Raw genomic sequence first — 14,893 nt, 5'->3', positions numbered from 1 at the left:
TGCCCGGATGGTCACATAAAGAGTGGCCCTGTCCCCACAAACCAAAAAACTCCTCAAAAACAACATAATTTCCCCACCCCACACTAACGCCTTTCAAGGGAAATGGCAAAAGTTGAAAAGCTACTTAAGGCGGTGCAAATATTTTGAAATAAAGAGAAGAGTATCCCCACCTTCGAATGCCTATAATACTAGATCAGTGAGTGCTGCGATCCGATGTAGTGTAGGGTTTAGTGGTTCTGCATGAGGGTTCAGGAAGATTCAAGGGGTTTATCTCGGGATTTAAGCCTCCGACCGGATCAGTAGAGAGACTGTAAAATTGAGGTGCAATGGCTGTGTCTTCTTCACCTTCGACAGATTTCTCTTTCGAAGCCCAAGAATTAAGTTCGCTGTTATTGAATGCTTCCTCATCATCGTCTGATATTTTGAATTCATGCCGGGTCGTGGAATCCTTCATCGATAGGCACAGCTGGGATCAGACTAGGCATTTTTACATAACATGCTTCCCCGTTCTTCTCCGCAAGATCTTCGGCTTCGAGGAGGTCTTACAGTCGTCCGGCATTGGCGGATGGATCGCGCAGACCTCTGAGCATTCCGCGAATGCGGTCGTAAATCTTCTCTCGCTGTCTAGAGCTTTGTTTTCGTCAATCTTTGCCGCAGACGAGGAAAATGTGGTTCGCTATGTGTTTCCATCCGAGCGCCTTCCGGCGTGGATTCGTCACATGCTTCAGTCGGAGAGGGGTTTGTATATCTTATCTGAAGTCTGCCCTGCTTTATTTAAAGACCGATTGAAGGAGGACGGCCATGGAGGAGGATTCAGGTGCAGTTGAATGCATTTGAGTATTTTATGTTTTGGTTTGCTTATTACGCTGTATGCAAAGATAATGATATTATGCATCGTTCGGATTCGGATGAAATGAAATTGGGGTTTAAGAAGGCTTCCCGGTCTCGTTTCGAGAAATGGGCGTCTTCTCTGCATAGTTTGCACGGTAGCCATGACAATGGAAGGCCTGTGAAGTACAATTCTAGCCCTTATTTGCATCTTCTGAATTTGTATCTACACAAATTTGTTCCTATATCTGATTTTTGTGCTCCCAGTGTGTCTGTACATCATTTTTTCGAGGAGAATCCATCGATATTTTCTCGCGCCGAGTTTGTTGTTCATACCTTTGTACAGTTTTGGTTAGTGAATGACGATTTTTCGCCCTTACCTTCACGGGTTTGCCAGTCTTTTGGTATTTTGTTACCTGTTAATAATCGATATCATAGGTATGGTCTCCCCAGTGTAGAAATCACAGAGGCTGTGAAAATACTGGTCAATTATGTAAGCAGTACTTTGTGTTGTCCTCAAGAAGAGTTGAATTCCGGATGGAGAGCTGCATCACAAATGGATACCTTGAGATTGAGGTCATTTTCCTTGCCACGGAGTAGTTTGGTTGTGCCTGCTACATGGTCCCTTCTGTTACAGAGGCCTTTGTACAGGTTTATATTACGAGATTTCAGTTATTGGCCAGTAGGTGCTTGTCTGAAGAAGGCTACACACATTATTGATCTATGGTTGGATTATTTACAGCCTTGGAATATTGGTGAAGAAGGTGAAATGATGCCCGCTCTCGAAGAGGATCATTATTTGGAGGCAGAGAATAAGATGCTTAGGGATAGGGATCAACGATTGTCTCCACTTTCAGGTAGCTTGCTTCAAAAGCAAAAGAATGGTACTGATTCTGTGGGATCATTAGTAAAAAGAAGCACGAAAGAAAGTTGTTATGGATATAATGATCATTGGCAAAACTATGTTCTGGCTAATTATCCTTTTTATAGCTCTCTTGTTGTTTAGTTTCTTGTATTTGCCCACAAGTTCGTGCACATCAATACCAAGGCAGTTCTTCAGATGACTCACAAGGTGCATTGCTCTTTCCTTTATTCTATTATGTCTTATTGATAATAGCAAGGAATAGATGAATAAACTTTGACACTTCAAGCAAGACCCCATGTTTATTTAAAGCAAGATCCAATGGTGGATTAAAGGTACTTATTTCAAGGTAGGATCAACAATTAGGATTATTATACCTAGGTTTTGTATCTAGAAAATTCAGACATGAGGAATTTACTTTTGGAAGTGTGAAAATCAATTAGTTGGAACTTCCTCTTGCATGGGAATAATCACATAGCAGGAAAGGAGAAAAAGTGTTGTCCAGATCCGAATGTAGATTGCTGCCTTTTAAATATTGAATTTGCCTTGCTGTCAGTGCTATATTAACAGAAAAATTCAACATTAACAACAAATGATCCATTCCTGATAGATTAAGTTATGAGCAGTCTTCATGCATGTAAATGTAGGCTTGAATTTGATATATTTGTTTATTAGTTTAACAGACAAAAAATGTCCTTGGTTTATTTTATAGGCGTTTAAACTATCTTTCTTATTTTGCACTCAAATGCTTTGTATGTGAAAATTACGTCGTGTTATTGAAACTTAATTTGGTTGTTAATTCAACAAACAATAATTGTCTGTGGTTTAAATTAGAGACATTTAGATTAGCGTCTATTTTTTGGATCTCAAATGCTTTGTGTCTGAAAAATACCTATCCAACTTATTATTTTATGTTGACAAATTCATTGTAGTTTAAATAGTTGTAGACAAGATTTCCAATCAAATAGCTAAGCACAGCATCTATTTACAGTCTTTTGTGGAGGGTCATTTCCATAAATTATCATGTCTATTGCTCAAGAAACAATGGGTAAATTCAGCCTGATGTCATTGCACTGAAGTTACTTCTATTTGATAATTCAGCGAGCAATTTATATGCTTCATGTTTTGGACGAGTTCTGCAAAGAAGGATTGAGTTTCGCATTTTACATCTGATAGGTACTTCGCTAACTTTGTATAATGGGCATAGATATTGAATGGATATGGACAAACTTGTGATCCCAACCCAAACCTGGTTTGACTATGCAATTTTGAAGAAAATGTTTTTTGGTATATTCTTATGCATTGTCAAGGGTTCTCAACACAAATTGGGAGTGATCATGTTTGCTGTCTTTATAGTATAATTGGGCTAGGAGGCTCATTTTACAGCCTAGTGTGAACGTGATGTGTAAGTATGTCCGTGCTCAACTTGGACTCTAGAGTTGACATGTGTCCCTCTTAAAATAAAAATAAAATATTCTCTAAATAGAAAAGTAATGTTGGCTATAATAAAAAAGAAAAAAAGAATATGCTATACATGTTTAATTAGTTATCCATTTGACCTATAATATAATTTCATGTAAAGTAATTAGAAGTAAAAAAAATTATGCGAGTAAGATGTTTAGACCTTATACTTTTCAAAAAATAAGTTAACACTTTATATAAATAAATTACTTGAAGATCTATATTAATAACTTGTGTGAATATCAACTTATGTGAATCCGTGCTTAAGATGGATCCATGCTGGTAAATCATAATGCTTTTCTGACCAAAAAATGTCCTGAATGTGTGTAGTAAGACTTGAAGATCTATATCAATAACTTATGTGAATATCAACTTATGTGAATCCGTGCTTAAGATGGATCCATGCTGGTAAATCATAATGATTTTCTGACCAAAAAATGTCCTGAATGTGTGTAGTAAGTCTGTTGCTTTCAAAGAAAATTGAAGTCCTAAGTTTCTCAAATCTTTCCCTATAACTGTCTGGATAATGTTGATATGCCAATAGTCGGCATTCGTAATCCATTCTCAAGTCACATAAGAAGTGAGTGCAACTCAATGTTACTTAGGTGGATCATGGTTGGGTGGGCAGTGGTCTTGCCTGAAACCTTGCGTTTCCTGCCAAGTTTGATGATTGTTTTTTAATGTCTTATTGAAAATGTTCCTGGATTTCAATATTTCACTGTTTTAGCTTGATCTTCTAACAAGTTCACTTCTTTGATAACGGTAGCAGTTGGTGGTTATTATTTCTAATTTGTTTCTTTTATCCAGATAGAAACAATACTTGAAATCCAATTTACATTCGTGCATTTTCGTTGTATATTCATGATCACTTTAATTTTCAACAGGTTTGGTATTTGGCTGAGATTTATGTCAGTTTATACTGGAGTTCATAGTACATGTATAATTTTGTTTGTTAATGTATTTTCTGACAAGTATATCAAATGGGATTCAAAAGGGTGGACTGTGGTTATTCACAGTTGAATTTCCATGCGTATTTCATTGTATCATTAGAACTGAGATATGTAATGGCAATAACATCTTTTTCTGAACGTGTCCTTTGCAGTGTTACCTCTATTCTTTGCTTTTCCAGAAAACCGGTTTTATAATTTGTTAAAGTCTGTTGTATTCTAATGTAATATTTTGTTTTCATCTGTAGGTATTAAGTGTTTTGGTATCTTCAAAAGAGCTACTGTGTCTTATTCGAAGCATAGATTCGACATACAATGATGTGAAGTCGGGAAGTGCGCCATGCTGTTTTGACAGTTTGCATAAGGTTGTGCCTGCCATCCGAGAGCAGCTACAGGTCTTCCCTCTATGACCTATACAGTGTTCTGACGTAGGCTACCTTATCCAATGCACCATTTTTAAAAAGGTTTTGTTTGGAAAATGCCTCATTATATTAAGATGTTTCTTTGTGACTACTACAGGACTGGGAGGGTGATTTATCAAATTTTGAGAAAGGCAGTGAAATTACTCACTCTCCTTCGCAAAAAGAAACACCGATGTTGCAACTTTTCAGCACCAGTGATAGTGGAGGCCATCAAATGCTAAAGGTAAGTTTTGTGAATAGTTTCTCTTTATCTCTTTCTTTTTGCAAGACTCATTTGGTTGATGGATAGGTTTATAATTTATTCTGCCCGTACATCAAAATTGGAACCTTACAAAGATAATTCCTTACAAACATTAATTCAACAAAATTTTTATTTATGCCATTATAAGGAGGTAACTGCATCAGTAATTGTTTATATTAATTTTCCCAGAGAAAGATGTTCCCTTAACTTGCCCACATATTAACTGTTCCAAGTGAGGAAGTTGGTACATTGTCAGAGTGATGGAATCCCCCTTTCTCCCTCCTTTCCCTGTATTTTTTTTTCTGGGTGAGGAATGGAATTGACTTCTAGTTGAAATACCAGCTGGTAACTGGACAGAACTACTTGGGAATAGATCCTGTAACCTCCCTGGGTATTATGCCTTCTGTAGAAAGGGTTGGGCAAACTGAGCTATACTATTGTGCTAAGTGTTCATTACATATGTACAAACATGAAATCAATCACTATCTTTATTGGGATTTTCTATAACTAAAATGGAAATGAATTCTATAAATCTTCCATACAAAAGGTTAGAATGACTTTAAAGCTCAGGTAGCTGGACATTATTTTATTCAAGAGGAGAGATGTGTTGGAGTAGATTATTCCTCAATTTTTTGACCACACTGCAGAGCTCATCTTCAGGGTATAATTGAAGTTTGATTAAATTTGGGCTTGATAAGAACATACTTTTGAAGTTTGATTAAATTTGGGCTTGATAAGAACATACTTTTAAAAAATTGATTTCTGATTAATCTTAGCTGGATAATAACCTAGTTGTGATTTAATTTTGCTAGTTGGAAAATAATCTGCCATGGTCTGGATCTTCAACTTGTCCTGACGATGAACCACACTTGTTGGTTTGGAACGCGTCGACAAATGATTTATGATGTGATTTATGCCGAAAAATCTTCTCAATAATTGAGTTTCTAAACTTTATAGATGATTTTTATTTTTTATTTTTGGGAGGGGGTGGGGAGGTAATTTAAAGGCCTTTTATTAACTGTTGATGATCACATATGATCCAACCTTCTGTATGCCTCTGGTCTGCTACTAGGGAAACCGGACCATTGGCAATACAGGAGGTCTGCTGTCCAAAAATATACATTTTAAAAAAATATATTGAGTTCTAAAAAAGCCTACAGTGCCTTGGCTTAACAGCCACAAAATATAACACATAATCCTACTATAATAGTAAAGATAGAAAACATAAATTTTCATGAGGAGACTAGGAGGTGGAAACCTCCACATCTATGGGTGCTTGATCACCTGGACTGTCTAGATGAGTTGGGCCTTTGCCATGCAGTAAGACTGCTTTTATCCTTGTCAAATTCTTGTCCATGGCTTTAAATTCCAACTGCATCATGTTCATCATCATCAGAATTTTGTTTTTAGTGTCATTTTTGGAAAGGAGTACCCTTCCCTGCAGCTGTCTAGTTGTAATGGGACGGGTACATCTACTCTTGATAGATGACCTTTCAGCAATGAAGCAGTGATACCTCTCAAATTTCCATTGCCATTTTCCCACCCTCAAATGCTAGTTCCAACTCACACGGCAATTGATGAGCTTTCGGGGTTATGTATGCCCTGAGGAGGCCCTGCTGCAGATAGAATCCACCTCAGAAGTGCGTGCCCCGGCCAACTGAGGAGTAAGGACTTGACGAGAGGAAGAAAATAAAGAGACCTGAGTAGGAGCTGATCCCAAGAGGAGGGTAGCCCAAGATGGTCTGGTCCCTCTCTCACACCACACCTCGACAAAGCCTCACACCACCATAAACAAAACCAGAAAAACCATAAAGCAGCAAGGAATAACAGAGGATGCCCTGGATTCAGCATAATCAGATAGAAATTGCCATTCATGAATAAAATTTACCATCATGAAACAACACAATGTGCCTTTGCAAAGCTTCCCAAATCTGAACTGAGACCTTGCAAAGATTGCTTTTCTCATGCGAGGAGTTTGGTGGAGAGTAAAAGCATCATCTGAGATAATGAAGGGACGTACAACTGTGTACACATTCTCATGAAGTGGTGTGGTGGGCACATCTACCTTGCTGGGGTTAGATGAAGTTAATTTGATGTAAAGCATCAAAGAGGAAACATGACATCAATGACTAGTTAAATGTGTTGTTTAGAAATTAGACAAGGTTAGAGAAGGTTATATTGAAATTTCACATTGGGTTGGCCTATACTTCTACCCCTTTTTTGGTTTCTTCTCTTTTTTCATCTTTTATTTGTTTACGCAGAGGAGAATTTGCATGTTTGCAAAATGATGCTTTCAGAAACATCTTCATCCATCTGACAAATCTATAATTTCTCCATAAGTATACAAAAATGGTGAGGAGTGCAGAGTTCCTAAACTACTGGTCTGTCTGATCTTCTGCTGTTAAAACTTAAAGTTAGCTCTAAGAGTCTAAACAAAACAATTTGATAGTTAATTTTGTATGAATTGAAACTTCTGTGTCTACCTTAGATAAAATTTTACTTTGAAGCACATTGTTGTAGATTATACAACCTTTAGGCATACATATTTTCTTGATTATCTCTTCTATTTTTTGCCTCACACCAGATACTTCTAATTGATTTATTCCAAAGTGTGTTTCCATCAATAGTATCAATAGATTTTCGTATAGGGGACCTTGCTAAAAAGATCTTGCATTCTGTCCCTCGTACCTTATTTAAGAAATGCCACCCATTTCCAATGGAGTAGAGGCCACTTGTTTTCATTTTTATCTCTCCAAAGGATGTTTCTAATGATGCTCTCTAGATATTGTATAATTGTAGCAGGGGCCATTAGAATGTTTCTTTGATAGAGGGATATCTGATAGGATTGGCCAGTGTCCAGTCTCTTGCCGTATGTTTCAAACTTGACAGGTAAATAGGATAGGCCAATGGGATTGCTAACTTCATCAGTGTTGATGAGGTAGGGATGTAAAGATTGCCCTATCTCTTCTATTTAAGAAAAGCCCCATCTCTTGTCCGTCATGCCCATGGGGGAAGTTCAGTTTAGGTTTCAGCTTATTGTATAATACCAGTGTCCAGTCACTTGCCTTATGCTTCAAACTTGACAGATAAATAGGATGGGCCAATGGGATTGCTAACTTCGTCAGTGTTGATATAAGGTAGAGGCGTGAAGGTTGCCCTGATAGAGGATATTACAAGTAGAGGAAGGTTCTCAACATGGCATTACTAAGTGATTGCATCCATCTAGAATTTGAAGAATTATATATTTTTGCTTGTCTCTGCATTAGATATGTCTACTAAATGCTTCTAGTTAATGGGGCATTGATTTGAGCATTCAATATATTTTTATTCTTTATCAAAGTATTCTTTTGTTGTATTTGTATTTTTCAATTTATGCCTTACGGCATTTCCTTTGCAACATCTGGTGCAAATGCTAGTATATCTTACCTCATTTTATGGTTAACATTGTATAACAAAAACATGCGTTGTGTTATGTAATTAATACTAACATGTAATATTGATTTTTTTTGTCAGAATGCTATAGGTAATGATTGCCAAGACGATGATCCAAATTATGTTCAACATATATCAGGAGATGATGAGGATGAGGATGAGGATGATGGTGGTGAAGGAGGAGATGATGATGATAGTTGCGGTGTTGGTGATGATGTGGATCAGAGTAATGAGGATGGTCAAGATGATCATGAGGATGATCTTGGTGGTGGTAGCTAGGCATGCATATGCATTGTTTTTTATGAAGAAATTATTGTGTAGAATGACATTGTTATGTTTAGATGGGTGTTGTGAATTTACCCTATATCAATGAGACATTTTTATTTTGTAATCATACGATGAGTTTGATTTATGTATGTTGTTAATTTATCGTAGAATAACGATATTCATGAAATATTTTGATTTGTTAATCATATTTGAATTTTACTTGTTTTGATTAAAAATAATACTGATTTTATTAGTATTATGTTGCTATTTTATACATGTTTTGAAAATTGTTAATGACACATTGTTATTTTTTTGGATGGATGTTGTCAATTTCTCTTAAATTTCTTTACAAATGATTTTGAATTGTGATATCTGCTTTAATGATATTTAGAAACTATCATATATTTCACTATGAATCTATAAAGGGGGTCATATATGTAAAGAAAAATATACTCTATATAAGAAGTCAAATGCGGATGTAACCATGGATGCAAAATTGAAAGTAAAATTGGATGTTAAACTAGGAATTAATACAAAATGCAAACAATTGACATACAAAGTGTTTTAAATTAGAAGTGAAAAATTGTGCAATAGTTGACACAAAGAAGGGAACAAAACATGGCATACAAAAGGATATCAAATTGGGCAATAACAAGGACACATAAATGGGCACCAAATTAGATGCAAAAAAGACAACAACTAGATGTAAAATAAGATGCAAAGTTGAGCGTTAAAAAGAAGCAAAAAACGTTACAAATTAATATGCCAAATGATGATGCAAATAATGGTGTAAATTTGGGATGCAAACTTGGGTGCAAAAAAGGAAAAAAAAAAAGATGTAAGAAAGACATAAAACAAGATGCAAAATGGGGCTGAAAAAAGGTGAAACCAAGGATGCCATATTGGATGTAAAAAATGATTCCTAATCACATGCAAATTTAGGCTCGAACTCAGACACAAAATTATATGCAAATGTGGACACAAAATGAGGCAAAAAAAGATGCAAATTTGGATGGTGAAAACGATGTAAAACTAGACACCAAAAAAATGCAAAATTGGATGAAAAAGTCGGTGTAAATAATGGTGCAACATTGGACACAAGTAGACACAAAAAATGGTGCAAAAAGGGGCATAAAATAGCTTAAAATTGGATGCAAAACTTGGTGCAAAAACAAATACAAAAGTAGACGTAAAAAATGGCTCTAAATTGAATGTACCATTAGACACAAAATAAGATGCAAAGGTGGACACAACACATGACTCAACATAAGATGCAAATATAAATGCAAATTTGGATGCTCAAAATGATGTAACATTAGATGCAAGAGATGGTGTTAAAAATGATGCAAAATTGGATGAAACAAATGACGCAAAATATGGTGCAAAATGAGATGGGAAAAATAGAGACAAATCAAACGTAAATGTGGATGTAAAAAATGGTCCAAAAAAATATGCAAAAATGGATGCAAAATTTGGTGCTAAATCAAATTCAACACATGGTGCAAAGATAGGCACCAAAGCTGGTGCAAAAATAGAAGCAAAAACTAGTGTAAGACTAGATACAAAACCTGGCGTAAGACTAGATGCAAAAACTGACACAAAATGGATGCATAAAAAGACGTTAAATTGGATTCAAAATACAGTGTAAACTTGATGCAAATGATGGTGCAAAAATGGAAGCAAAGAATGACACAAAATAGGAAGCAAAAGAGAATGAAAAATAGATGCAAAAAATGACACAAAACTAGAAGCAAATCCTGTCATAAAATAAGATACAAATCTTGGTTCAAAATTTGACGCAAAAAATGATGCATAGTTTGGTGTAAAAAATGATGCAAAATCTAGCGTGAAAAAGGATGCAAAATCAGGTGCAAAAAAGGACGCTTTAAAAATTGTACAATAGAGCCAGATTTAGCGCCAGGTTGCTCATCACAATTACAAAAAAAATGCACTAAAATCTGGCGCTAAATCTGGCGCAAATCGTTGGTTTTGTTGTAGTGTAAAATTAGGACTTACAACCTTCCATTCGCCCATTTTCAAGAATAGGTTTTATTTAAGTGAATCCATTCGCCCATTTTCAAGAATAGATTTTATTTAAGTGAGTCCTATGGGCCAAATACCATATTTATAAAAGAGGTATGGTAAATTAATAAAAATATAAATAAATGAGAGATATGGTAAATAAATAAAACATTTTTTATATTTACTCCATAAGTCACCTTATATACATGTAAGGGTGTAAACAAATAAAAATATAAGTAAAGTGGAGGTATGGTAAATAAATAAAAATATAAATAAATTAGACGTATCGTAAATAAATAAAACCTCTTTTTATATTTAGTCCATAACCCTCGTTCTATTTATGAAGGCTCAAGAAAGAGGTTTTATTTAAGTGAATCCTATGGGCAAAATACCATATTTGTAAAAGAGGTATGGTAAATTAATAAAAAATATAAATAAACGAGAGGTATGGTAAACAAATAAAACATTTTTTTATATTTACTCCATAAGTCACCTTATATTTACAAACACTCAAAAAATGGGTTATATTTAGGTGAAACCTATGGCCAAAATACTATGGGACAAATACCATGGACTAGATTGTTATTAATACCATGCAAAAAACCATTATTAACCCTAATATTAGAATTAATAAAAATAAAAATGGCACATGGTATTGACCCATGGTATTCACCAAAATGGCACATGGTATTGACCCATGGTATTCACCTGGAATGTAGCGTATTTAAATGGGGGAATTAAACCAGCATGTAGCCTATGCTAAGATTCACTAGTACTTTACAACGTTTTATTATTTAGTGAAAGACTCGCCAAGATCTTACAAGATTTTATAATTGAGTAAAATATTCTAATAAAAATAAAAATGCCACATGGTATTGACCCATGGTATTCACCAAAATGGCACATGGTATTGACCCATGGTATTCACCTGGAATGTAGCCTATTTAAATGGGGGAATTAAACCAGCATGTAGCCTATGCTAAGATTCACTAGGACTTTACAAAGTTTTATTATTTAGTGAAAGACTCGCCAAGATCTTACAAGATTTTATAATTGAGTAAAATATTCGCCATGCTTGGTGAGAGATTCGCCAAAAAATTATATATACATATTATATTATTGATAAAATCGCCTTCCATTTTTCCTATATACCATGGAGATTTGCCCATTTATTATATTTATAAATTTAGGGGGGGTTCTTAAAATTTTCCCTGACTGCGACCTTCAATATCACACCTCTAGCATGTGATACACCGATGTGCTTGCAGTTTTGATTTGCAATCATCAATATGCCTAACTGTTGGGACCTTCGAGAAATCGTAGATATTCTATGTTGCTAGACCTCTAATATAACGGGGCTCTGATATTTGATGTGTTGATATTCCATGTTGTTGGACCTCTGATTTGCGATCTTTGATATCAGGCTTCTGAAATTCCTTCTTTCCTTGAGGCTTTCATCCTTGAACTTCAGAAGACCATAACTTTCGATATAGGAGTCCATTTTTGGAATTCCACATAATGTTGGAAAGCTTGTTCAGAGCACTTTCCAATGGAGAGGGTATTATTTAGACTTTGAGTCCTTTTGAGGCTTGGAAGATGACTTTAAACCATGTTTCTATTTTGCACTCTTTTGATAGTTGAAAACATAATTTTTAGTAGGTGACAACATTGGCTCCACCTAGGGACAATGCCTTGCCAGCAAGGTGTTGAGAACTTGTAGGCATGGAGTCATTTTATTTAGGTATAAGAAAACAAAAACAAAAACATAAATAACTGAAAGTATTACTAATATTTTAAAATGGATCACCGATATGTACAATGAGTGAGAAATGAGCCTCTTAGTGCTAGAAGTAAAACTTTAGGAATTTCCCATTTACAGGCAGCTTAAGCATATCAACCTCCAAGTTTTCTAGCAAAAGGGTATTGTTTCCCTTTGTCTCAGCAATCTTGAAGGATCCAAACCATAAGGGATCAAATTTTTCATGTTTCCCTATGTCTTCTCTTATTACATCCCACCTCAAAACTAGATCTCCTGGTTGGAGAGGTCTATCTTTAGCCTTCTTATTGAACAAAGATTTCATCTTCTACTAGTAGTTGATTAACCTGTGGTTTACCTGCTCTCTCTTCTCTTAGAGTTGCACTAGTTGATTAATCCTTTGAGTCAGGGAGTTTGGTTCTTCTTCCACATATTGTAGCATCTTGGCAACTGGCATAGTGAGTTGTATAGGGAATATGGTTAATTTCCCATAGACCAATTCAAAAGGAGATTTCCACATGGACCTTTTTGGAGTGACCTTGTTTGCCCATAGGGAAAATTTTAGTTGGGAGTCCCAATTTCTCTAACTTTCTGCAATTGTTTTATTCAGGATCCTCACTACTGATTTTTTGGAAGAGTTAGCTAATCCATTTCCCTGAGGATAGTAGGTTATAGAGTGGCCAATTGTAATTTTGAATTTCTGACAGAAGTTGAAAAATTTTGTAGACATAAAAACCTGAGCATTATCAGTCACAATTTTCATAGGACACCCAAACTTGGCCAGGATATTTTCCTCCAAAAATTTTATGACCATAGTGTCAGTTGCATTTCGGGCTGGGATTGCTTCCACCCATTTTGTGAAATAGTCTGTGGCCATGAGTATCCACTTTTTTTGGCCACTGGAAGGGGGGTGTATCTCTCTGATAAATTCCAGTCCCCATTGTCTAAAAGGCTCTTTTATACAAACAGGGATTAAGGGGAGTGGGGCTAATTTTTGCTTCTCAGTGAACACTTAACACTGTTGGCAGGCGCGAACATAAGAGTGAACATCCCCTAATAGTTTAGTCTAATCCAATCCTTCTTTCAATATCTTAAGCACAGTGGTCTTCTAGTTATAGCACTCCCCAAAAATACCACTATGGAAATCATCAATCACCTTTTGAGTTTCTTTTTCTACCAAACAGAGAAGTAGAATTCCCACTGGGTCTTTCTAGTATAGTTTCCCATTGGATATAACAAATTTATGGACTTGTAATCTTAATGCCCTATACTTGGATTTATACATGTTCACTGGGAACCTCAAGAATAGCAGATAGTGGATGACATCCTTATACCAGGAAGATGTTTCATATTTGATATGAATTATTTGGGTGATGTCTTGATAATCAATTGTTGTATCCCCTCTTCATATTTTTTTGTCAACAGGTTAATCCCCAAAGGCCTGGAAATTGGACTTTGATAAGATTTTGGCCAATCCATGCCCTTTGATGAGTTTGGTGGGCTTGATATCCACGTCATATTCTTGGATTTTGGCAATCCACTTACCTCTTTTCCCATCACTGTCCCCTTGCACCGGGATGTCCTTGACAGTAGCTATTGGAACATAAGCGACATTGTTAGAGTGTAAAACATAAACTTTGAAGGCCTTCAAATATTTGACCAAGGCATAATCATGTTTTTCCAAGATATTATATTTCATTTTAGCCTCCCGCGGCACCCAGCTTAAGAATGATATAAGAAGCTCGTGACCTTCCTTATTCTTTTGTATAACATAGTGCTTATAGTATGAGGGGAGGAAAAAGAAAAGGTAAAATGGCATTGAATAATCTAGGCTAACTAGTATAGGAGCTTCTGCAAAATCTCTCTTGATCCTAAAGAAGGCTTCCTGAGAATCTGGGCTCCACTTTACATCATTCTCCTTCTTCAACATCTCTGTGATGCCTTTCACTATCTCTACATAATTAGGTATAAATATTCTCAAGAATTTAATCCTTCCCAAGAACACTTGGACCTCCTTTTTATTTCTTGGTAGGGAAATGTGACTAATGGCTTCTACATGGTTAGGATCGATCTTCACCCACTCCTGTGCTACTATATTCCCCAACAGTTTTCCTTCGCACAGAGCAGACTGGGATTTCTTTGGATTTAAAGACATCCCATACTTCCTGCATTTCTCAAAATAAAGTTTTAAATGTTCAATATCCTCCTCATCTATTTTAGAGAAAATATTGATATCCTCTAGGTATACCACTATGAACTTATCTTATCTCCCACGAAAGTTATATCCATTGCCCCCTAGAATGTTTCTCCTACATTTATAAGGCTTAATGGAATTCTTTCATACATGAAGGCCCCCCAAGGTGTAGTGAATGTAGTTTTCTTTTGATCATCACGATGGACTACTACTTGATTATACCCTAAAAATCCATCCACATGGACATCCGAGTTGAGCCAACTACCTTCTATAATATATAATCCATTTCCGAAAATGGGCAATTATTTTTCAATGAAGCTCTATTGAGGTTTTGAAATCCACACATAGTCTTATCTCTCCATTCTTCTTCCTGATAGGAACCAGGTTTTCCACCCACTCTAAGTACCTCAATGGTACAATGATCTTGGCCTGAAGCAACTTCCTCACTTCCTTCTCAATGG

General features: G+C 35.8%; 1 protein-coding gene across 1 annotated transcript; it reads left to right on the top strand.

The window, feature by feature from the left end:
• The first annotated feature begins 1,799 nt into the window (after positions 1-1,799).
• LOC149146224 (uncharacterized) lies at positions 1,800-8,666 on the top strand. The gene is made up of 4 exons (XM_089450174.1): positions 1,800-1,900; positions 4,347-4,493; positions 4,618-4,743; positions 8,275-8,666. Exons 1-4 carry the CDS (start codon positions 1,889-1,891, stop codon positions 8,470-8,472), a joined length of 483 nt encoding a protein of 160 aa, XP_089306300.1. The 5' UTR covers positions 1,800-1,888; the 3' UTR covers positions 8,473-8,666.
• The last annotated feature ends 6,227 nt before the right edge of the window (positions 8,667-14,893 follow it).

The sequence above is a fragment of the Pinus tabuliformis genome, chromosome X (genome assembly GCF_031772625.1).
Source record: "Pinus tabuliformis cultivar Carrire ecotype Pingquan chromosome X, CPIR1, whole genome shotgun sequence".
NCBI classification, from domain to species: domain Eukaryota; kingdom Viridiplantae; phylum Streptophyta; class Pinopsida; order Pinales; family Pinaceae; genus Pinus; species Pinus tabuliformis.
The sequence above is the reverse complement of the archived record's forward strand: the minus strand, read 5'-3'. Positions and strand labels throughout refer to the sequence as shown.

Coding starts and splice junctions, on each gene's coding strand:
- LOC149146224 (XM_089450174.1), top strand. Junction 4,494..4,617: donor CCATCCGAGAGCAGCTACAG/GTCTTCCCTCTA, acceptor TGACTACTACAG/GACTGGGAGGGTGATTTATC. Junction 4,744..8,274: donor GAGGCCATCAAATGCTAAAG/GTAAGTTTTGTG, acceptor TTTTTTTGTCAG/AATGCTATAGGTAATGATTG.